The 24,424-nt window shown below is 37.2% G+C and overlaps 1 protein-coding gene across 2 annotated transcripts in view; it reads left to right on the forward strand.

Moving 5' to 3' along the window:
- The window catches only part of SLC6A2 (solute carrier family 6 member 2), a 1,697,790-nt gene that overhangs the window by 1,318,128 nt on the left and 355,238 nt on the right, over positions 1 to 24,424 (forward strand). For both annotated transcript variants that reach the window (XM_044082002.1, XM_044082003.1), the window contains exon 11: positions 11,909 to 12,008. In XM_044082002.1, coding sequence (XP_043937937.1) covers positions 11,909 to 12,008 — 100 coding nt within the window. The remainder of the gene's footprint in view (positions 1 to 11,908; positions 12,009 to 24,424) is intronic.

The following is a 24,424-nucleotide window of genomic DNA, read 5'->3' on the forward strand; positions in this document are numbered from 1 at the left end:
TTTCCCAGTGTCTCCAGAAATGCGGAATGGGGGTCCTGGGCCATGGTGGGTGATCTGTAGCAAGCTACAATTTTTGGATTGCAGTTTTGCCCATTGTTAGTTGCACATGGATGATCTCTGATGTATTGTGCTGCGCCACTAACCTGGAGGTGTTGGCATTCTTGATGAATATGGATACACCCCCACCTTTTGTGTTTCGGTCCTGGTTCTGTGTTCGAAAGGTATGGTATGATTTATAGACTAGTAGTGCTGGGGTGCTCTCAGGAGCCTTAAACCAGGTTTCTGTTACTGCACAGATGTCGATGTTCTCCATACTGAGGAGTTCCTCGATTGCGTGCATTTTGAGGTTTAGACTTCTGGCGTTGAGTAGCATTACCCTCAGTTTTTGGTTACCTGTGCTATTTATGGTGGTGGGTTTGTCTTTTGAGCCTTGCCTAAAAAAGGCACTATGGGAGCAGCAAGATCCTTGGCCAGTATTCGAAAGCCTAAGGGTGACAGGTGCAAGCCATCTCTTCCGAAGCAACATGGCTTGTGGAGCATGTCATCCCAGGCGGACAGATACTGGATCCCCTTTGAATGACACCAGAAACTTATCCAATTGTTGAAACTGATCATTTTTTCTTTATACTGTGGCATCATTCTTGGTGAGGGCAGGATGCTACTCAGGGTCAGGGTCATACCGGCCTGGGCTTCACGAACTGTCTATTGTCAATTTAATACTATTTGTTCAGAATATGATTGTTACATTCTGTGACATTTCAAGTTCAGGCTTCTATTGTTTCTCTTGAACAACTTTGTCAGTTTGATGTCATGTATAAAACATTAGTTACCCTGGTAACTGCTTAAGTATTATATATGGTCAAGATGGGTTACAACAATTACAATTCAATTTAAAGCAATTACATGTCTTGTTATGCATATTTACTTATATAAGAAAATCATCATGCTTCCCCTTGATGTTCAATGTAGTGTATATAATTTATGACAAGTTAAGACAGTAGTGTTATAATACACAAGCCCATGTTATTAAAAGCTGTCTTTAATATCTAAATTCAGCAGACTGCTTCATCTTATATGACTATTATATATTTTATGTCTAGATTTATAAAAAGCATACATTACGTAACTATTGTGTGTGTGTGCGTGTTTTTTTTTTTTTTGGCTGTTGCTTAGTTATTTGAGAGACCACAAGCTGTAATGCTTATTCTTATTATTAGCTCCTTCCAAGCATGTTTATACAGTCCATAGACTTTAAATTATGAGATCCTTCTAGTCTCTTATTTGTTATAAGTAGATTTCCATCCTTACATACACACACATCAGTACTTCAAGTACGTGCAACAATGCCCATCCAGTTTTGCCAGAATACCATTCACTAGTTCATGTGGTGTGTTGCCAGGCTGTTCTTAAAATATCCAAACCAATATTTGTCCTGTTCCATTTTACCAGCCTATTCCATGCAGTTGCCACTCTGCCAGTGAACCACTCAACACACCTTTCATTCCCACAGATATTTCCACAAAGGAAATCTGATGACTCTCTAGCACATCACAGCAACCCCAAACACCCCTAGAATCAGCTATCTCCATATGCCCAACACGTCCGAGCAAGCTCACCTCCCAGACCACTGCAAAGGGTACTGTACAAAACCAAATGATCTTAGTCTTTCACAATAATTCAGACTTCCACTCTTATGTAAATCCTTAATATGTTTGGGCCAAAATACATTTTAAATATAAAACTGCGCTTATTATTATTATTATTATTATTATTATTTTATTTATTTGTTTTATCACGAATCAACTAAATGAGCTAAATGAAGTGCTGGGAGACCATCAATATGTGTACATGTGGTTTAAAACAGCCCTTTTATTACATATTTTTTAAACCAAAAATTTCATTGCCGAGAATCATTTCAGTGACTCCTTAAAGCCATTAAGCATTATCGTCACTTTGTCTCCGTTACCATAGCAACCTGGGAGTGTCTGTTTCTGTTAGTGTGTCTGTGTATTGCATACCTGTGGCTCACGAAGCACCTGAAGCAAAGCTTCACTTTACTGCAATTTCAAGCCTGAATTCCCCTCCCTTTCAGAGAGGCAGCAGTCAGGAAAAGAACGGAGATCAAACAGATCAAAAAAAAAAAAAAAAACCTCCCAACAAGCCGTCACAGCAAGAGATAACACATTCTTCCAGCATTCCCACCTCTCACTCAGCAGATGTATAAACAAACTATTCTCTGCCAAAATATCCCAAGTTACAATTTTATCCATCCCCTTCCCCTGGACCCATGCTAAAACACAAAATGTTTCGTCCTAATACACAAGCATCAGCAAACCTTCATCACAAGCTGCAACCCACAGCTTCCCGGAGAAGAAAACGGCAACATACAACAGCTGCCAGACACAGCTGCATCAACTCACACCATATCAGGATTGATAAAACAGCACTCAAAGCTATAATACCTACCATAATTGATGTTAACTATATTTAGACAAAATAATAATGACATTTGTACTAGCTGCCAGATACAGTTGCATCCACGCACACCATATCAGGATTGCTCAAACAGCACTCGTAGCTGTGATACCTGCCTTAATTGATATTAACTATGTTTAGACAGAATAATGATGACATTTGTACTAAGAGCTTGCTTCTATTATTTAAACAGCATATACATGACATTTCTAAATCATTCTTTAACTGAAGAAGGCATTAGTCTCCATGACAGCATTTTTTTCAAAATACTCTGCTGTTACTGCTATTAATTTGTTACATTTGAGTCTGAACTCTGATGAATGGTACCTTGTTGAGTTAGTTAATTAATTACTTAAATTATTATAAGTAAAATAAATGAAAAATGAACAAGATAAGTATTCAATGAGTTCCAGTAGGGGAATAGAAACTTCTATGTTTGTATTATATGTTGCTTTGTTTGGCTTATATATAATGTAAATAGTAACCCATCTTGACCTACCTTTGTTTGTGAAGAATTATTGGACTCTTTGAACATTGTGAATAAATCATTACTGTTTCTGAGTTGTTTAAGAAACCCTTCTTTTTTTAAAATAAAAAACATGTGCTGTACCATATCAGTTGATACTTTGAGAGAAGAAGCTGTAAGAGTTATTTTTTGGGACAGCTATAATGGAATCAGTTTTTTTTTGTTTCTTCTTTCTAGCATCAGTCCAATGATTTGTTTCTTTTATTCTTTTAAGAGTAGGGGCCATCCATTCTATTTATTCTGGTATAGGCACTATGTTGTTGTTTTTGATGAATATAATAGCTTCTTCTAAGTCATTAAAGGTTCTCACCTCATTGGCAGAAGGTATTTTTATCTTGGCTGGAAAGGCCAGCCGTGCTTTAATGTTCATTGTCTCCCTCTACTCTTCCCTCTTTAGGCCAATCATTGAGTACAATGCCCCATTTGGCATGTATCTCGCTAGACAGCTGCAACAGCTGGAGAGGCCACAAAAGTACCTCACAAAGAGGATCCTGGGCCTTAAACAACTGTCCTATATGAACAGACATAAAAATCTCCAACTATTTGCTATCTCATATCACCTACTTAGAGGCAATCCCTGCTTGACTTACAAAGCCATGTCTGAACCAGCTCTGTTAGAAATGCTACAGCTAAAGAAATCCCAATCCCTCGCACCACACACTCCAGAGACCCCAGTCTCATTACTGCAATTAACAGAAAAGCTGGAGGGACAGGTTCATAACCCAGAGACTGCCCATGCTATGGGCTAGACTTCCCATACATGTCAAACAGAGCACCTCACTGGTCCTCTTGAAGAGAAATCTTGATGAGTGGATGGGAAATAGAAAATTCACCCCGGGGATCACACCAGTGGCTGTACTCGACAGAGGCACTGGGAACTAAGGTCAGGTGGCACTATGTCAAAGTAATCCTATGGGCTAGGTTTGTAAAGCCTCCAGGCCATTAGCCTAGTACACACCTATGTACCTATGAAACTATAATAAATGTCACTGTACGCAGTAGAAACTATGCACCTATAATAAATGTCACTGTACTCATTAGAACCTATGACCCTATAATAGATGCCACTGTACTCATTAGAACCTGTGACTCTATAATAAATGTCACCATACTCATTAGAACCTATGAACCTATAATAAATGTCATTGTACTCATAAGAACCTATGAACCTATAATAAATGTCACTGTACTCATTAGAACCTGTGAACCTATAATATATGTCACTGTACTCAATAGAACCCATGAACCTATAATAAATGCCACTGTACACATTAGAACCTTTGAACCTATAATAAATGTCACTGTACTCATTAGAACCTGTGAACCTATAAAAAATGTCACTTTACTGATAAGAACCTATGACCCTATAATAAATGTCACTGTACTCATTAGAACCTATGAACCTATAATACATGTCACTGTACTCATTAGAACCTATGAACCTATAATAAATGTCACTGTACTCATTAGAAGCTATAAACGTATAATAAATATCACTGTACTCATAAGAACTGATGAAGCTATACTAAATGTCACTGTACTAATTAGAACCTGTGACCCTATAAAAATTCCACTGTACTCATTAGAACCTATGAACCTATAATAAATGTCACTGTACTCATTAGAAGCTATAAACATAATAAATGTCACTGTACTCATAAGAACTGATGAAACTATACTAAATGTCACTGTACTAATTAGAACCTGTGACCCTATAAAAATTCCACTGTACTCATTAGAACCTATGAATCTAGAATAAATGTCACTGTACTCATTAGAACCTATGAACCTATAAAAAAATGTCACTTTACTCATAAGAACCTATGACCCTATAATAAATGTCACTGAACTCATTAGAACCTATGACCCTATAATAAATGTCACTGTACTCATTAGAACCTATGAACGTATAATAAATGTCTCTGTACACATTAGAACCCATGAACCTATAATAAATGTCACTGTACTCATTAGAACCTATTACCCTATAATAAATGTCACTGTACTCATTAGAACCTATGAATGTATAATAAATGTCACTGTACTCATTAGAACCTATGTAGCTATAATAAATGTCACTGTACTCATTAGAACCTATGAACCTATGATAAGTGTCACAGTACACATTAGAACCTTTGAACCTATAATACATGTCACTATACTCATTAGAACCTATGAACCTATAATAAATGTCACTGTAGTCATTAGAACCTATGACCATATAATAAATGTCACTGTACTCATTAGTACCTCTGACCCTATAATAAATGTCACTGTACTCATTAGAACCTATGACCCTATAATAAAAGTCACTGTACTCATTAGAACCTATGAAACTATATTAAATGTTGCTGTACTCATTAGAACCTATGAACCTATAATAAATGTAACTGTACTTATTAGAACCTGTGAACCTATAATAAATGTCACTGTACTCATTAGAACCTAAGAACATGTAATAAATGTCACTGTACTCATTAGAACCTATGACCCTATAACAAACGCCACTGTACTCATTAGATCCTATGACCCTGGAATAAATGTCACTGTACTCATTAGAACTTATAAACATAGAATAAATGTCACTGTACTCATTAGAACCTATGACCCTATAATAAATGCCACTGTATTCATCAGAACCTAGGAGCCTATAATAAATGTCACTGTACTCATTAGAACCTATGAACCTACAATAAATGTCACTGTACTCATTAGAACCTATGAACCTATAAAAAATGTCACTGAGCTCAGAACCTATGAATCTATAATAAATGTCACTGTACTCATTAGAACCTATGAACATATAATAAATGTCACTGTACTCATTATAATCTATAAACCTATAATAAATGTCACTGAGCTCATTAGAACCTTTAAACCTATAATACATGTCACTGTACTCATCAGAACCTATGACCCTATAATAAATGTCACTGTACTCATTAGAACCTATGAACCTATAATAAATGTCACTGTACTAATTAGAACCAATGAACCTTTAATAAATGTCAATGCACTCATTAGAACCTATGATCCTATATTAAATGTCACCGTACTCATTAGAACTTATGAACCTATAATAAATGTCACTGTACTCATTAGAACCTATGAATCTATAATAAATGTCACTGTACTCATTAGAACCTAAGAACCTATAATAAATGTAACTGTACTCATTAGAACCTGTGACCCTAGTATAAATGTCACTGTATTCATTAGAACCTATGAGCCTATAATAAATGCCACTGTACTCATTAGAATCTATGAACCTATAATAAATGTCACTTTACTCATTAGAACCTATGAACCTATAATAAATGTCACTGTACTCATTAGAACCTGTGACCCTATAATAAATGTCACTGTACTCATTAGAACCTATGAACATATAATAAATGTCACTGTACTCATTATAATCTATAAACCTATAATAAATGTCACTGTGCTCATTATAACCTATGAACCTATAATAAATGTCACAGTACTCATTAGAATGTATGAACCTATAATAAATGTCACTGTACTCATTAGAACCTCTGAACCTATAATAAATGTCACTGTACTCATTAGAACCTATTAACCTATAATAAATGTCACTATACTCATTAGAACCTATGAACCTATAATAAATGTCACTGTAATCATTAGAGCCTATGAACCTATAATAAATGTCACTGTACTCATTAGAACCTATGAATCTATAATAAATGTCACTGTACTCATTAGAACATATGAACCTATAATAAATGTCACTGTAGTCAGTAGAACCTACGAACCTATAATAAATGTCACTGTACTCATTAGAACCTATAATAAATGTCACTGTACTTATTAAAACCTGTGAACCTATAATAAACGTCACTGTACTCATTAGAACCAATGAACCTATAATAAATGTCACTGTACTCATTAGAACCTAAGAACCTATAATAAATGTCACTGTACTCATTAGAACTTATGAACCTAGAATAAATGTCACTGTACTCATTAGAACCTATGACCGTATAATAAATGCCACTGTACTCAGTAGAACCTAGGAACCTATAATAAATGTTACTGTACTCATTAGAGCCTATGAACCTATAATAAATGTCACTGTACTCATTAGAACCTATTAACCTATAATAAATGTCACTATACTCATTAGAACCTATGAACCTATAATAAATGTCACTGTAATCATTAGAACCTATGAACCTATAATAAATGTCACTGTACTCATTAGAACCTCTGAACCTATAATAAATGTCACTGTACTCATTAGAACCTATTAACCTATAATAAATGTCACTATACTCATTAGAACCTATGAACCTATAATAAATGTCACTGTAATCATTAGAACCTATGAACCTATAATAAATGTCACTGTACTCATTAGAACCTATGAACCTATAATAAATGTCACTGCACTCATTAGAACCTATGAACCTATAATAAATGTCACTGTACTCATTAGAACCTATGAACCTATAATAAATGTCACTGCACTCATTAGAACCTATGAACCTTTAATAAATGTCACTGTACTCATTAGAAACTATGTCCCTATAGTACATCACTGTACTCATTAGAACCTGTGACCCTATAATAAATATCACTATATTTATTAGAACCTATGAACCTATAATAAATGTCACTGTACTCATTAGAACATTTGAACCTGTAATAAATGTCACTGCACTAATTATAACCTATGAACCTATAATAAATGTCACTGTACTCATCAGAATGTATGAACCTATAATAAATGCCACTGTACTCATTAGAACCTTTGAACCTATAATAAATGTCACTATACTCATTTGAACCTATGAACCTATAATAAATGTCACTGTACTCATTAGAACCTGTGAACCTATAATAAATGTCACTGTACTCATTAGAACCTAGGAACCTATAATATATGTTGCTGTACTCATTAGAGCCTATGAACCCACAATAAATGTCACTGTACTCATTAGAACCTATGAACCTATAATAAATGTCACTGCACTCATTAGAACCTATGAACCTATAATAAATGTCACTGTACTCATAGAACCTATAATAAATGTCACTGTACTCATTAGAACCTAAACACCTTAGTATAAATGTCTCTGTACTCATTAGAACCTATGACCCTATAATAAATGCCACTGTACTCATTAGAATCTATGAACCTATAATAAATGTCACTGTACTCATCAGAACCTATGAACCTATAATAAATGTCACTGTGCTCATTAGAACCTGTGACCCTATAATAAATGTCACTGTACTCATTAGAACCTATGACCCTATAATAAATGTCACTGTACTCATTAGAACCTATGAACCTATAATAAATGTCACTGTACTCATTAGAACCTTTGAACCTAGAATAAATGTCACTATACTCATTAGAACCTATGGCCCTATAATAAATGTTACTGTACTCATTAGAACCTTTGAACCTATAATAAATGTCACTGTACTCATTAGAACCTATGAACCTATAATAAATGTCACTGTACTCATTAGAACCTATGAACCTATAATAAATGCCACTGTACTCATTAGAACCTTTGAACCTATAATAAATGTCACTGTACTCATTAGAATTTATGAACCTATAATAAATGTCACTGTACCCATTACAACCTATGAACCTATAATAAATGTCTTTGTACTCATTAGAACCTATGAACCTATAATAAATGTCACTGTATTCATTAGAACCTATGAACCTATAATAAATGTCACTGTACTCATTAGAACCTATGAACCTATAATAATGTCACTGTACTCATTAGAACCTATGAACCTATAATAAAAGTCAGTGGACTCATTAGAACCTATGACCCTATAATAAATATCACTGTACTCATTAGAACCTAGGAACCTCTAATAAATGTCACTGTACTCATTAGAACCTATGAACTTATATTAAATGTCACTGTACTCATTAGAACCTATGAACCTATAATAAATGTCACTGTACTTATTAGAACCTGTGACCCAATAATAAATGTCACTGTACTCATTAGAACCTTTGAATGTATAATAAATGTCACTGTACTCATTAGAACCTATTAACCTATAATAAATGTCACTGTACTCATTAGAACCCATGAACCTATAATAAATGTCACTGTACTCATTACATCCTATGAACCTATAATAAATGTTTTTGTACTCATTAGAACCTCTGAACCTATAATAAATGTCACTGTACTCATTAGAACCTTTGAACCTATAATAAATGTCACTGTACTCATTAGAACCTATGAACCTATAATAAATGTCACTGTACTCATTAGAACCTATGAACCTATAATAAATGTCACTGTACTCATTAGAACCTATGAACCTATAATAAATGTCACTGTACTCATTAGAACCTATGAACCTATAATAAATGTCACTGTACTCATTAGAACCTATGAACCTATAATAAATGTCACTGTACTCATTAGAACCTATGAACCTTTAATAAATGCCACTGTACTCATTAGAACCTTTGAACCTATAATAAATGTCACTGTAGTCATTAGAGTCTATGAATCTATAATGAATGTCACTGTACTCATTAGAACCTATGAACCTATAATAAATGTCACTGTACTCATTAGAACCTATGAACCTATAATAATGTCACTGTACTCATTAGAACCTATGAACCTATAATAAAAGTCACTGAACTCATTAGAACCTATGACCCTATAATAAATGTCACTGTACACATTAGAACCTATGAACCTATAATAGATGTCACTGTACTCCTTAGAATTTATGAACCTATAATAAATGCCACTGTACTCGTTAGAAACTATGAATCTATAATAAATGTCACTGTACTCATTAGAACCTGTGACCCTATATTAAATGTCACTGTACTCATTAGAACCTTTGACCCTATAATAAATGTCACTGCACTCTTTAGAACCTATGAACCTATAATGAATGTCACTGTACTCATTAGAACCTATGAACCTATAATAAATGTCATTGTACTCTTTAGAACCTATGACCCTATAATAAATGTCACTGTACTCATTAGAACCTATGAACCTATAATATATGTCACTATACTCATTAGAACATTTGACCCTATAACAATTATATGTCACTGTACTCTTTAGAACCTGTGACCCGATAATAAATGTCACTGTACTCATTATCTTACAGACTGCGAAGAGGTGACCTGTGTTTGACATATACGGCCTCCTCTGACCCAGTACTGATGGATTTACTGCACATCAACAAGTGAAATGGCATCAGAAATACTCAACTTCCTTTCTGTAGAACCACTAAACATATACCTAATCATTCAATACATCTTCATCATCAACATAATGATTTGGAGGGGGCAGGTATATATCACAGAGGATACCACTGCTCTGGAACAAACTCCCCATCGACATAAAAGATAGTTCATCCCTACCATTCAAGTACAACTTAGATCTATGGATGAGACACAGAAAAGTTACCCCAGGACTGCCCACATCTACTGCTAATGGACAGAGGTAGCTCCTAAATGCTTTACTCCATGTATATGTCCCCTTAAGTTTTCTGTGATCCCAATTATTCTCATTAGGGGTAATACATAATTAAAGACCATGGAATGGGTAAGTCAAATCTCTTACCAAATGCGACAGGTTCATTTGAATACAAAAAGGGAAATTTTCTAGGGTTAAAATGACCCACAAAGGCACCTAGTACTTACCTATGAACCTATAAATAAATAAATACAACTAGTAGCCTTGTTTCTCTAGTAGTAAAGTGGTTAAAGCACAATGTAGTAGTTTAACTCTGAACATTGTCAAGAAGCATAATTTGTTCTTTTTCAAGATCTGAGCTGTAAAAGCAAACCCCATTCCCTTTTGCTGTGCCCTCCTGATTCATTAAAGTACCACCTTCAACATTATGTATTCTTCCCTTCCATTGTATACCCCAAATATGATGATATAGAAGAACTAAGGTTCAGAAGGGGTTGAGGTTTGGATGAAGTATCATATAGGATGTTGAGGATACTTAAGATTTATGGATAGCTTTAAACTAATCAGGGCAAATCCAAAAATAATCAGGGGCACTTTTAAAATATTAGTACTCTTAACTTGAGACATCAACATAATAAGATAGTGTGGATTAGTATATATATTTGGAAGTAAAAATGTCTATAACTCGAATTATTGTTCTTATTTAGTAAGTGTAATTCACCACCTTTTTTTTCAAATTTTACCAGTTTTAGGAAGGATTATGATGAACAGAACTAAAATTTGAGTCAAAATAGAGACATCTCTGAAAATCAGGGGCTATTGAAAGGTATGAATTTATGGAGCCATGTAAAGGCATTTTAAGATATGGCTACTGTAGTGGGCAACAAAGCTGGTACCACTTTTAGCATAGCACCTCCTGTTCTATTACTGTTTTTTTTTAAATATGTTTACAATTATATAAACAGCACACATGCTGGACAAAAGACTGAACTCTGGTACTATAGTGCCATCCTGCGATGCTGTTGGCTTTTCTTCTCCCTTTCCAGAGGCCCACCATTTGAGTCTTGCTATGTTTCTGTTTGTGTGCCATCATGACTGATCTAATCTGCATTTTTATTAAATGTGTGGAGTGAAATCCTGCAGTTGACAACACTGTTTCATTTGTGGCTTCTGCTCTCCATTTTCCTGGTAATGTACCTATGTACCTCAATGTTGGGAATTTCTCTCATGGCACTGATTATTAACTACTTTTCCAAAGGGGGCTCCAAATAGGTCTCCCACTTTTCCTCGCTATATGTAGGGACTTCATTTTATTATAGTGTGAATGTAACTGTAACACATCCATAATTCTCACTTTCTTTAGCCAGTTCAAGCATCTTACTGATATGATAAAATAATACATTAATTTGCCTTGAAATGTTGAAAACTCCATTTTTCTCCTTTGCAGGGAGGGATTTATGTGTTGACAATGCTGGACACATTTGCTGCTGGAACCTCTATTTTATTTGGTGTATTGATAGAAGCGATTGGAGTTTCGTGGTTCTACGGTAAGTCATATTCTTACAAATATTGATCTTTGCACTCATTGCAGGAGATGAAAATCATTAATTCATTTTTTAAATGTTACGGAAACAGCTTGATAGCTGTTTACTATTCACTGCTGTTTGTGTTCTCTGAAAATATTGCTCCAGCAAATCACAGTATTGTAGAAGCTGGAACTTTCTTTTCCTAGGTCTTCTGAATGGATTTTAAATTTATATGAAATTCTAACTTGACATGGTGAAACAATAGCTTTTCACTTCTACTTTTACTACTGCTAGTAGTGTTACAACTACTACTATTACAATTAAAACTACTGCTTCTCCTGTGACTACTAGTACTAATAACTATTACTGCTGCTGTCACTATGATGAATACTATGAGCACTATTACTACCACTGTTACTACTAGGAATACTACATTTATGACTACTAGTACTACTAATCATTACCACTACGTCTATGACTACTAGTGCTACTAAGTACTACTACTAGTACTACTACTAATACTAATACTACAAATACTGTGACTACTATTACTACCACTGTTACTGTTACTACTACTACTACCACTTTTAGTACTACTACAACTATGTCTACTAGTACTACTAATTATTACTACTAGTACTACTAATCATTACCACTACGTCCATGACTACTAGTGCTACTAAGTACTACTACTAGTACTACTACTAATACTAATACTACAAATACTGTGACTTCTATTACTATCACTGTTACTGTTACTACTACTACTACCACTTTTAGTACTACTACAACTATGTCTACTAGTACTACTAATTATTACTACTAGTACTAGTAAATGTTATTAATACTATGAATACTGTGACGCCCCACCACTGGACCAGTAATCAAGCATCCTCAATCCTCACCACTGGCAACAGCGTACACTGGGAGGTTAGCAAGTACGCACACAGTGTTTCCAGATGCAGCTCTCTGCATCAAGTGCAATTTCCCTTAAGAGCACACAGAGACCACAGTCAGTCTTGGGCTGGTTTCTCCCTCTTCCTCCAGATCCCCAGTAATATTTCCCACTGGCACAGCTATAGAGTTGATATCTCAGCTGAGTGACCAAGCAAAGAACTCCAGCACCCCCTCTGTCCGACCAGTGCTTTGTGTCACTGCCCAAGTAGCTGACACACATGCACACACTCTTTGAGGTTTGATTTACATGCACAGACACACTTGAGGGAGGCTGGAACAGGCTAACTAGCTATGCCCCCCTTCTGCCCAGACTATAAGGTAGTTACCACTGTCACCAGTTAACTCCTTAGCAGCTACTTTAAGGCCCTTAACAAAGGGTGTCCAATCTTACTATGAAATATTAATATTAACACAAATGTTAGTTTGACCAAGAGCAAGGCTATTAGGGGTGGCCCACACAGTGTCACCAAATAAATATGAAAGTAGTCTCAAAACTTAAATATCTCTACACAGGACAGCCACAATGAAATGTTTAAATATATTTAATAATAAATAATAAAAGAACAAGACAATACTAAATATATGTTCAGCATTTCAGGACAGTTACAAATAAATAAAGAAAAAAATATCTAAACTAAGCCTTACTATATTCCTGACTGAATCTAAGAGAATTCTACAATAACCTAAGGACTTACTAATAGAGCAAGGCAGATGTGGTGAATGGATCTTCTGGTTGTTGTCAGGTCCAAGAATGCAGAAGACCCTGTCTCACTAAGAGACTTCTCAAATTAATATTTAAAATATTACTTCTGGCATAGCTTGCAGAATGACATCACTTTTTGTCACTGGCTTGCTAGTTCCCAGGCCAAACGACCATTGATGAAGCTGGCAGTATTTAGCATCTACCTGTAAAAATATACAGACAAGGGCTTCTCCTCAGATCTCTGACAGATGCTGGAAGTCATAAAACAATTGCATTCCTTCATGCTTTCAAGACTAGTAATTAATTCGCCCTAAAGACAATAAAGAAAGTTTCCTACTACAGATATTGTGTCTCTTGCTACATTGAAAACTGAAAGATACCATCTTTTTATGGCCTAGCCATAAAGTAATTTAATTTCAGTTATTTTTCTGAAGTTATCCCCCTATATTCCAGTTTCCACTGTTAAAATATATACATTTAAACAGTTACAATAGTGCATGCACAATTCTGTTCTCTTCCAGTAGGGCACACTGTGGTTACATTTGAAATAGCACTTTGCAAATACCTTTTCAACACAAGCGTCTGTACAAGCAGTTTGAGATCCAAATGACATACAGTTCTAATACATTTGTAACACAAGCATCTTATATAAATCATTTTGATATTCATCAATGATTATTTACAAAATTCCAGCTAGTTGGGCTGACAGTATCTCCTTTCATCAGAAATACTATGACTACTATTACTACTGCTGTTACTACTTCTAGTATTATGACTATAACTACTATGACTACTAGTATTACTATCTACTACAGTGAATACTTTGACTACTAGTACTCCTGCTACTATGAATACTATGAATACTATGACTACTACTACTATGAATGCTACTGTGACTACTAGTACTACTAACTACAACTGTGAATACTATGACTACTACTATTAGCATATTCACTCACTTATCTGTTATACTACCACTGTTACTATTACTACTATGACTATGACTACTAGTAACACTAATTACTATTACTAGTATGACTACTAGTACCACTAATTACTACTGCTATGAATACTATGACTACTACTACTAGCACGTACACTCATTTACTTTTATGCTACCACTGCACATATCTATGATGTTGTACTTCTGATCTACAATATTAGAACTGTGATGCAGTGATGCTCAGTTGTTTATCAAGGCACTCAATACAAACAAATTTAACACAGAATAATTTATTTTAGTAATGTGGCACTGATCAGGGAACTGCTTTTCATTTCGTACTTACCTTCTCCCACAAAACAAAAAAAATTAGGATAAGAGCTACTCATTCCTTCTTCCCTGCTAACCATCAGATACTGAAGTAGGTAGCCAACATTCTCACTATGCAGTGTTTACTGCAAGTATTCAGGTCTTATTGTCAGTAGTTTTACTATCTTGAGTTTACTACATATATTATATAATTACTGCCAGCATTTCTGTTCCACTTTTTTACTGCTAGCATTCTCATGAAGCAGTGGGGGGGGGGGGCAGTGGTAAGATATCTATCCCATCAATCCAGAGTTCACTGTTTATGTGGGCAAAATGACAGTGAGAGGGTGGGCATAAAAAGTATCATAAAAAAGTTATAGGGAAGGTGACAGAAAACTGCTTGCAAGAGTAGAATAAAATAATGTGGTAACAGTGACCAAGGGATATTAAGAAGGCAAAAGGGTTAACAGAAACAAGTGGGTAGGATGTCATTCATTATTTTTATGAAGAAAGCACAATTAAATAAGAAAAGGAAACACTGGAGGTGGAAATAAGCAGTTACTCTTCAAAACATCTTTAGATATAAAACATTGCAGGTGATCATCTATAATCTGCCAAACATACATGAATATTCACAAGGGAAAGAAACAAGCTGTAACACAAAATGAAATCAATGAGGCATGGTGAATGACACAAACATGTAAGCACTGCAGTACATAACCTAAGGAGGGTGCAGCCCTTACTTATGAAGGGTTAAAACAATGCAAGACAGGCGTACGCAAGCAGTGGGGAGACAGCAGACCCCAGATCTGGAAACAATGATGGTGAGTGAAAGATAAGGTACAAAGGGAAAGAAGCAAAATGGTGACAGGATGTTGGATTATATAACAAAAGAAAGAACATAGGAACCAAAGAGAGTGGAATGGAGAACAGAAGATAAATAAAATTTAAGGGAGGTATAATGAGACAAGCAAGAAGAGGAGACCATGGGAGTGGAGAGCAAAACAGAAAAGGATATAGGTATTAACAACCAAGGAAAATACAAGATCAATCATGAAAAATACAATTAAGGGAATCAATGTAGTGCAAGGATATTTAAAGTGGAATAAAGATCACCTCCCAAATGGGTGAAGAGTCCAAACAGAAAAAAAAATGTAACTGAAGTGCCAAGACAGGGATAGATTAAATGAAATGAGGAAAAGGGATTTCACATCAAACACAGTATAATGATTATTAAATCTAAGTCAATTACATAGCAAAGGGGAGAAGGTGTGGGCAAAAGAAACAAAGACAAAAGGAAAGAGGCATACAGAGACAAATAAAAACTGGTGAACCAAACAGAAAACTTTAAAGCAAAGAAAGTACAGCAACACACAACATGGCCAGGTCACTAAAATAAATATATGTGTTATTAAGTCAAGCAGCTGAGTGATTTCACCCCAAACATTGAGACTTCCTCAGAACTACCTCCAATAACAATCAGTGTAATTTAAATACACCACATAAACCAGGCAATATCAAATATCCAATCACTGTCCAGAATGAATTTAAAGACATCCAACCTTATGTCACCAACTCAGTACATACAAAAAAAAAGTTTAAAATTAACACACTAAAATATTCTACCAGTGATTTAAATATTCTTAAAAAATATTGTTCATAAATTACCCCCATAATAAATAATCTGAATAGAGTATGATTTCAGTCGCCCCATTCAAATCAGGATGGTTATGTGCCTTTAACTTAATTTGCCACATCAACTCCACATACTCAATTAAATCATCCCATGTTCCCCTCTTGGGCTTTTATTTATCTTGTCTAAGCAAAAAAATAAAAAATAATGGTTATTAAACAGAGTATGGAATTGGCAAACTTGTTTTCTGGACAGTGATTGGATATTTTAATCTGCCTGGTTTATGTGGTGTATTTAAATTACATTGATTGTTATTGAAGGTAGTTGTGAGGAAGTCCCAAAGTTTAGGATGAAAGTGCTCAACTGTTTGATTTAATAAAGTATATATTTATTTTAGGGACCTAACCATGGTGTGTGTTGCTGTGCATTCTTTGTAAACCTACAGAGACAATCTGAAAAGGAGCAGAAAATAATTAATAGGGATCTCTGCAAAGTGACTGAAAAGGGGAGACAGAAGAAGATAAATTGCTAAATGGGAGAAGTTATATGCAACTGGCATATCAGCCTGACAAAGAGTGGATATAACACTGAAAACAGTGGGGGGGGGGGGGCAGAAAGAAGACCCTGAAAGTTTGTAAACTCAAGGCAGGAGGGAGGCAAACAGGAGAAGTATGGCTGGTAAAAGTCCACCAGCTAAAAATCCACCAGGTAAAAATCTACCAGGTAAAAGTCCACCAGCTAAAAATCCACCAGGTAAAAATCTACCAGGTAAAAGTCCACCAGCTAAAAATCCACCAGATAAAAATCCACCTGGTAAAAATCTACCAGGTAAAAATCTGCCAGGTAAAAGTCCACCAGCTAAAAAACACCAGGTAAAAATCTACCAGGTAAAAGTCCACCAGCTAAAAATCCACCAGGTAAAAATCTACCAGGTAAAAGTCCACCAGGTAAAAGAACACATAAGGCCAGGAAGGAATAAAAAGGAAATGCAGCAACAAAGTTGAAGAAGAGTCGAGGTACCATCAGTACCCAAAGGTGGGGAGGTAGGCTATCTGACCCATGATGAAGAAATCGGGAAAGTGGAAAGAGACTGCTGACACTATTAACCTGACATATAGGTGGGTTACTGAACCCAGTCAAGAGAAGCAGAATAGTTAAGTAATTCACAAGGGAAAGGGCTGCTGGTTTCTGCAAGAAACAAAGCTAACGGATAAGGTGAACAAAAGGCATTACTGGTCAGGGACTAGCTAAGAAAAATATCAGATCAGATGAGAGACTGACAATGAATGAAGAGAGAGTCATAATGAATGGAGATGGAATATGGACAAATTGGAAAGGGACACTGAAGGAGAGAAGTAGAAATGGGGAATATATGTGCACATAACAGGGCTAACATGCTAACATAGACATTTTAGTAAGATTTTCAGGGAAAGATGAAATAGGAGAATATGAACTGCCCTGAAATGCATAGATGGAGATAATAATGTAAATGTAAGTTAAGAGAAAAATGAGGAGAGAGGAGAAAAAATTAAAAAGAAAGCAAGGAAAGGATAAGAAGAGAATGGACAGCAATCTGAAGGGAATCGTCCAAAGAAGGAAAACATTCTGCATTCTCCAGGAAGGAGTTTTATCATGGAAACAGATTAAACTGGTTCATGGTAAGATAGAGGCTGTAAAGAAAGAGGTGATGAGGTAGCAATACATTAGAGGACTCTCTTAGATTATCCACTGTTGTGAAGAAAGTAAGAAGGGGCATTGGGATGCATCAAAGTGGACAACCGATAAGGATCAAGTGGTACGCAATAATAAAAAGAGAAGAAGGAAGAAATGACAGCATTGAAAGCACAGCCGTGCAATGTAATCAGGGCAACAACCAGACAAAGTATGTAGGAAATATGAACGAATGAAAGAACATGAGGATGTTACAGCATTGAAAGCACAGTCATGCAATGGAATCAAGGCAACAACCAGGTAATGTATGCAGGAAATATGAACGAATGAAAGAACACGAGGATGTTACAGCATTGAAAGCACAGCCGTGCAATGGAATCAAGGCAACAACCGGGTAAAGTATGCAGGAAATATGAACGAATGAAAGAACACGAGGATGTTACAGCACTGAAAGCACAGCCATGCAATGGAATCAAGGCAACAACCGGGTAAAGTATGCATTAAATATGAACGAATGAAAGAACACGAGGATGGGAAAAGAGCTGAGAATAACACAAGGTTCAAAGAACTTGAACTGGAAGAGTAAAGGGAATGAGATCGAACATACTGAGGAAAGAAATGCCTGAAAGGAGAATGTTCTGTCAGTTACTGGGGATGGTCAGAAAATGCTTTGGCTTGGAATATAAAAGAAAGTAGGGAGGAAAGCAGCATTCAGGTTAGATGTTAGAAAATAGATAAACATGAAAGAAAAATAACGGCATAATCTCAAGATGTGCTGCACCATAACGAGGTAGCAAAGCAGGAGACAGGAATGTGATGGAGAGGGGGCTATCTAACTGAAGGAAAAGGACGAAGTCAGGCAAACAATAAGTAAATAATAATAATAACAGCCTGCATTTAAACTGGAACCTGTGCACTGAGAGAGAGCCTTACAAGACTATCTGCAAATATATAGAGCTGAGTATATTTTTCTGTATTATTCTGTATTATAGAGCTAAATTGTTGCTTAGATATCTGTTGTCTTACTGTTCTGCAAATATACAGAGATCATTATATATTTTTTTGGTTTTATAATTTGCACTCTGATTCCTCACATCTCTGTTGAAACTGTCTTCCCTACCCCACCCCTCATTTTGGTTTCTATAGCTTGTGTGTTGTTAACTCAAGGTTCCCTTAATTTGACTTAATAGCAGCAGCCTGCATTTAAAGTTGAACCTGTGTGTTGAGAGACAGCCTTACAAGACTATCTGTAAATATATAGAGCTGAGAATATTTTTCTGTATTATTCTGTATTATAGAGCTAAATTGTTGCTTAGATATCTGTTGTCTTGGTGTTCTGCAAATATACAGAGATCTGTATATATGTTTCTGGTTTTATAATTTGCACTCTGATTCCTCACATCTCTGTTGAAACTGTCACCCCCCCCCCCCCAGTTCTTGGTTGTAGTTTAAATTTGGTGGCTTTTGCAGTGCCCATCCCACTGTAGATTTGATCTAGGACACTCCCCCAGTCCCATCTCTTTACTGCATTCTACCTAATAAACTCTTTCTGCACTTGCTTTTAGTCCTTTTTAATTTAATTAAATTTTTTCAAACTGTGTGTGGACTAATATTGCTACATACTCAAGTGTGCCAGCTTGCACTGCATGTGAATTGTTTTTACTACTGTTTTTGCTACTTTTCTGAAAAAAAAAAAATTGTAAGTCTGTTTCCTACCTTTCCAGTAACTAGTGTTCCAGATACAGATTTGCTGTATCCAGGAGTGTTTGTAAGGTTCTGAGCCCCCCAAGCCTTTCTGTGTTGGAGGGAAGCCTTTTAGCTTATCAGTGGGAGTGGTAAGCATTAGGTAACCTGTCTACCACATAAGGAGTGGTTCTGGCCCAGAATTTGTAGTTATTGGCCATTTGGGCGGTTTTCCATCTCTCTCAACTTTCTGATTTGAAGGCCTGCATTTGCACTTGTTTCTGTCCTGTAACTCCTGGGCCCATCTCATTTGCTCACTCAAAAAAAAAAAAACAAACAAACAAAAAAAAATGTTATCTGCTTTTACTGTATTTGTGTTTTTTCCTACTTTATTTTGCTTTTGCGTCATCTTAATAGTACTCAGTTGAATTTATTACTGCTTGGTGTAACTTGGGCTTCAAACCAGTTGTTTTACATTAAGAAGGTTTGTGGTCTGCACTGTAGTGGCAGAACAGGTAGCTTACATCCTTCTAAGTTGGAAAATGCTGATTGAGTCTCAGTGTCTGTTATTCTAAAAGTGTTTTAATTCTGGTTTAAGCACTTGGGCTTCAGGCCAGTTATTTTACATTAAGAGGGTTCGTGGTCTGCACTCTTGTGGGAGGAGAGGCTGGACTCTGCCCTTCTGAGCTGGGAATTTCTGGTTAAAGGCTTATAGTGCCTGCATATTTGAACTGCTTCTTACTGAAATTGGTACACCTTGTTTGCTGTAGCATAGACTAGATCCAGGCCTGCTGAATCTAGCTTTGTTTGTATAACTTGAGCACTAATCCAGGCATTATTTAAAGTATTCAATTGTATTTATTACTGCTTGGTAGTAACTTGATTAAAGTGTAGCTATCATTCTAAGTCTTTTGGATTAAGCACTTGAGCTTCAGACCAGTTGTTTTACATTAGGAAGGTTTGTGGCCTGCACTGTGGTGGCAGGACAGGTAGCTTACATCCTTCTAAGTTGGGAACTGCTGATTGAGGGCTCAGTGTCTGTTATTCTAAAAGTGTATTAGTTCTGGTTTAAGCACTTGGGCTTCAGGCCAGTTATTTTACATTAAGAAGGTTAGTGGTCTGCACTCTTGTGGGAGGAGAGGCTGGACTCTGCCCTTCTGAGCTGGGAATTTCTGGTTAAAGGCTTATAGTGCCTGCATATTTTAACTGTTTCTTACTGAAATTGGTACACCTTGTTTGCTGTAGCATAGACTAGATCCAGGCCTGCTGAATCTAGCTTTGTTTGTATGCTTGTTGTTTGTTTGCTTGTTATTTCCCTGAAATGCTAATTCCACCTAAAACGCAGCTTTTCAGCGCTTCTGTGGATCCCTAGTGATATCTGCATTGCTTACTGTACTTATTTCCTTGTTTCACTTGAAAGTTACTGTTTGTCGTTTTGCATTTAAGTTACCTGTAACACATTACACTTAAGTTACCTGGCACTTGCTCTCTAAAGCAATTATACAAGTCAGCACTAAAAAATTAAAAGCACTACACCCTCACAAACTCCCCTTGAGTACCTTGTTCCCCATTGGCCCCTTTTTCAATTATAAAGGAATTCCCAATACTATTCTAGCATGTCCAAAGGTCAGTTGTCAATCTCCTCTCTGGTCCAGCTGGTGAATCTGGGAATCTTGAGGCAATGTTACAACTGCCTCATGTACACAGACAACCCTCTCCTCCTCCCAACAAATTCCAACACATGTGAGAGATGCAACCATATAGCCAAACTGGAAGCTAAGCTCTCTGAACTCAGTACTGGCGTAACCAGTCAGGAGGAGAAGGAAACCACACTCATTACAATTCCAGTCTCACATAGACCTACCACGACAGCAAACCAAACACATAAACACACAAAAACATACTCGGAGGCTCTAAATAAAAATCTGCCTAAGCAGCGGAGACCTCCAAAGTAGACACCCAAGCAACCGCTACCCCAGAACAAAACATGTGCAACACATAGCTCACAAAGCCAGTGTGCTGAACAGTCACAGCCCTTAAGGCTAAACAACACACCTGATACACTTGTAATAGGTGACTCTATCGTCAGGCACACTGACATCCCGCTCACCAGGTTGAACAAGGAGAAGGTCACGGTGAGCTGCCTGCTGAGCGCTAGGATCCGCCACATAACACAAGCACTCAGGTCACTCCAAGGCAAGTACAAATAGGACTCGGTCATTGTCCATGCTGGTGTGAATGACCTGAGACGTACCTCCCTGGACTATATGAAAAGAGACATAGAGGAGCTCTCTGAGCATGTAGCCTAGGCCGGTACGACCCTAACCGTGAGTAGCATCTTACCCTCACCAAGAATGATGCCACAATATTAAGACAAGATGATCAATTTCAACAATTGGCTTAGGTATTGGTGTTATTCAAAGGGGATCCAATGCCTGTTAGCCTGGGATGACATGCTCGACAAGCCACGATGCTTCGCTAGGGACGGCTTGCACCTGTCACCCATGGGCTTTCGGATATTGGAAAAGGCTCTTGCTTCCCCCATAGTGCCTTTTTTAGGCAAGGCTCAAAAGACAAACCCACCTCCATAGGTATCACAAGGGATAAGAAACTAAGAGTAATGCTACTCAATGCCAGAAGTCTAAACCTCAAGATGCACGCACACGAAACTCTCCTTAGCATGGAGAACATCGATATCTGTGCAGTAACAGAAACCTGGTTCAAGGCTCCAGAGAGCACCCCAGCACTACCAGCTTATACCTCATACCATGCTTTTTGGCCCCAAAACTTGGACCGAACCACAAAAGGAGGGGGAGTATCAATATTCGTCAAAGATACCCACACCTCCAGGTTGGTTGCACAGCATGAAGCATCAGAGACTATCCATGTGCAACTAACAGTGGGTGAAACTTCCTTCCAGTTTATAGCCTGCTACAGACCACCCTCCCAAACCCAGGAACCTCACTCGGCCTTCCTGAGAACACTGGAAAATATGAAGGTCTCTCCAAACACCATTATATTGGGCGACTTCAACTACCCAAACATAGACTGGGAGCATTACTCTAGCTCCAACACCCTAGCCCAAAGGTTCCTAGAATTTATAAACTCAAATGCTATGGAACAACTTGTTACCACTCACACAAGAGGGGAAAACATACTGGACCTGATCATCACCAACATGGGGACTCTATGCTCCAGACCAGAAATGTTTCCCCTCACTGGTAAGATCAGAGCATAAACTAATCTCACATCCCGACCCCACCCCCTGCCCAAAAAAACACAGTGAAAAACTTATCTAAAGCAAATTTCACACTCCTCAAAACTGAGGTGGAATCCTTCAAAGCCCCCGAGCCTGTGGAAAATACGGCCCGGACCGCAGAATCCTTTATAAACACATTCTATGAACACCTTCAGGAATGCATGGATCATGCAATCCCAAATAAAACCAAGACCCAATCCTTCAAAGGCAGATGTCTGTCTGGTGGACCCCAGCCATAAACAAACTATACAATAGAAGGAGGAAGCTACTACATGATAGAGCAAAATCCCAAAAAGGGAAGGCATCTCTGATCAGTATTTGCAAAAAACTACGGGCACTCATAAAATCATCTAAGGCCAGCTTCGAGAGAAAAATTGCACAGGAACCTGGGTGGGAATTCCCAGATATGCTCAGAATTAGTCCAAAATGACAAAAAAATACATCAAACCCACAGACATTACCAACATCCTAGCTGACAGGTTCAGCGCAAACCTCCCCCCTCCCCACCAAAAGGGCAAATATCTATCCCAGCAAAAGGCTGCCCCCCTGACATCTCAGATGCTCAGGTAAGAGCCGCCCTCTCCAAAGCAAAAAACACAGCATCAATGGGACCAGACAGTGTCCCGGGCTGCGTCCTACATGAACTCCAAGAAGAGCTAAACCCAAACATAAAACTACTGTTCAATCTCAGCCTTACTACAGGATATGTACCCAAAGAGTGGCGTACAGCAACAGTGGTCCCTCTCCACAAAGGTGGTGCCTCAACGGATCCTGGAAACTATCGCCCCATAAGCCTGACTAGCTTGGTCTGAAAAGCTATGGAAAGGATCATCATGGACCTCATAAATAAAGATATTGGGACCTACAGACACTGGATCCTACCCAATTTGGCTTTGTTAAGGGCAGATCCTGCCTCTTAAACCTGGTCAGTTTCTTTGAAACAGTCACCAAGGCCATTGACAAGGGGAAGGTGGTCCACACAGCCTACCTGGACCTCGCAAAAGCCTTTGATACAATACCCCACTCGGGCATTATAGATAAGCTCACCAGCTTAAATATAAACCCCTATGTCACTAGATGGGTTGCAAACTGGCTCAAGGACAGAGCCCACATGGTTAGAATTGCTGGAGCCATGTCAGACTCCAAACCAGTTACAAGTGGCGGCCCACAAGGCTTAGTCCTGGGACCTCTCTTTTTCGGTATATATTTCTCGGAGGTACAGGCCAACACGGAAGGACTGTGGCTGACCAAGTTCGCAGATGACTGCAAACTGGGCGCCATA

This window comes from Protopterus annectens, chromosome 8.part1 (genome assembly GCF_019279795.1).
Source record: "Protopterus annectens isolate FY-2018-M chromosome 8.part1, PAN1.0, whole genome shotgun sequence".
NCBI classification, from domain to species: Eukaryota; Metazoa; Chordata; order Ceratodontiformes; family Protopteridae; genus Protopterus; species Protopterus annectens.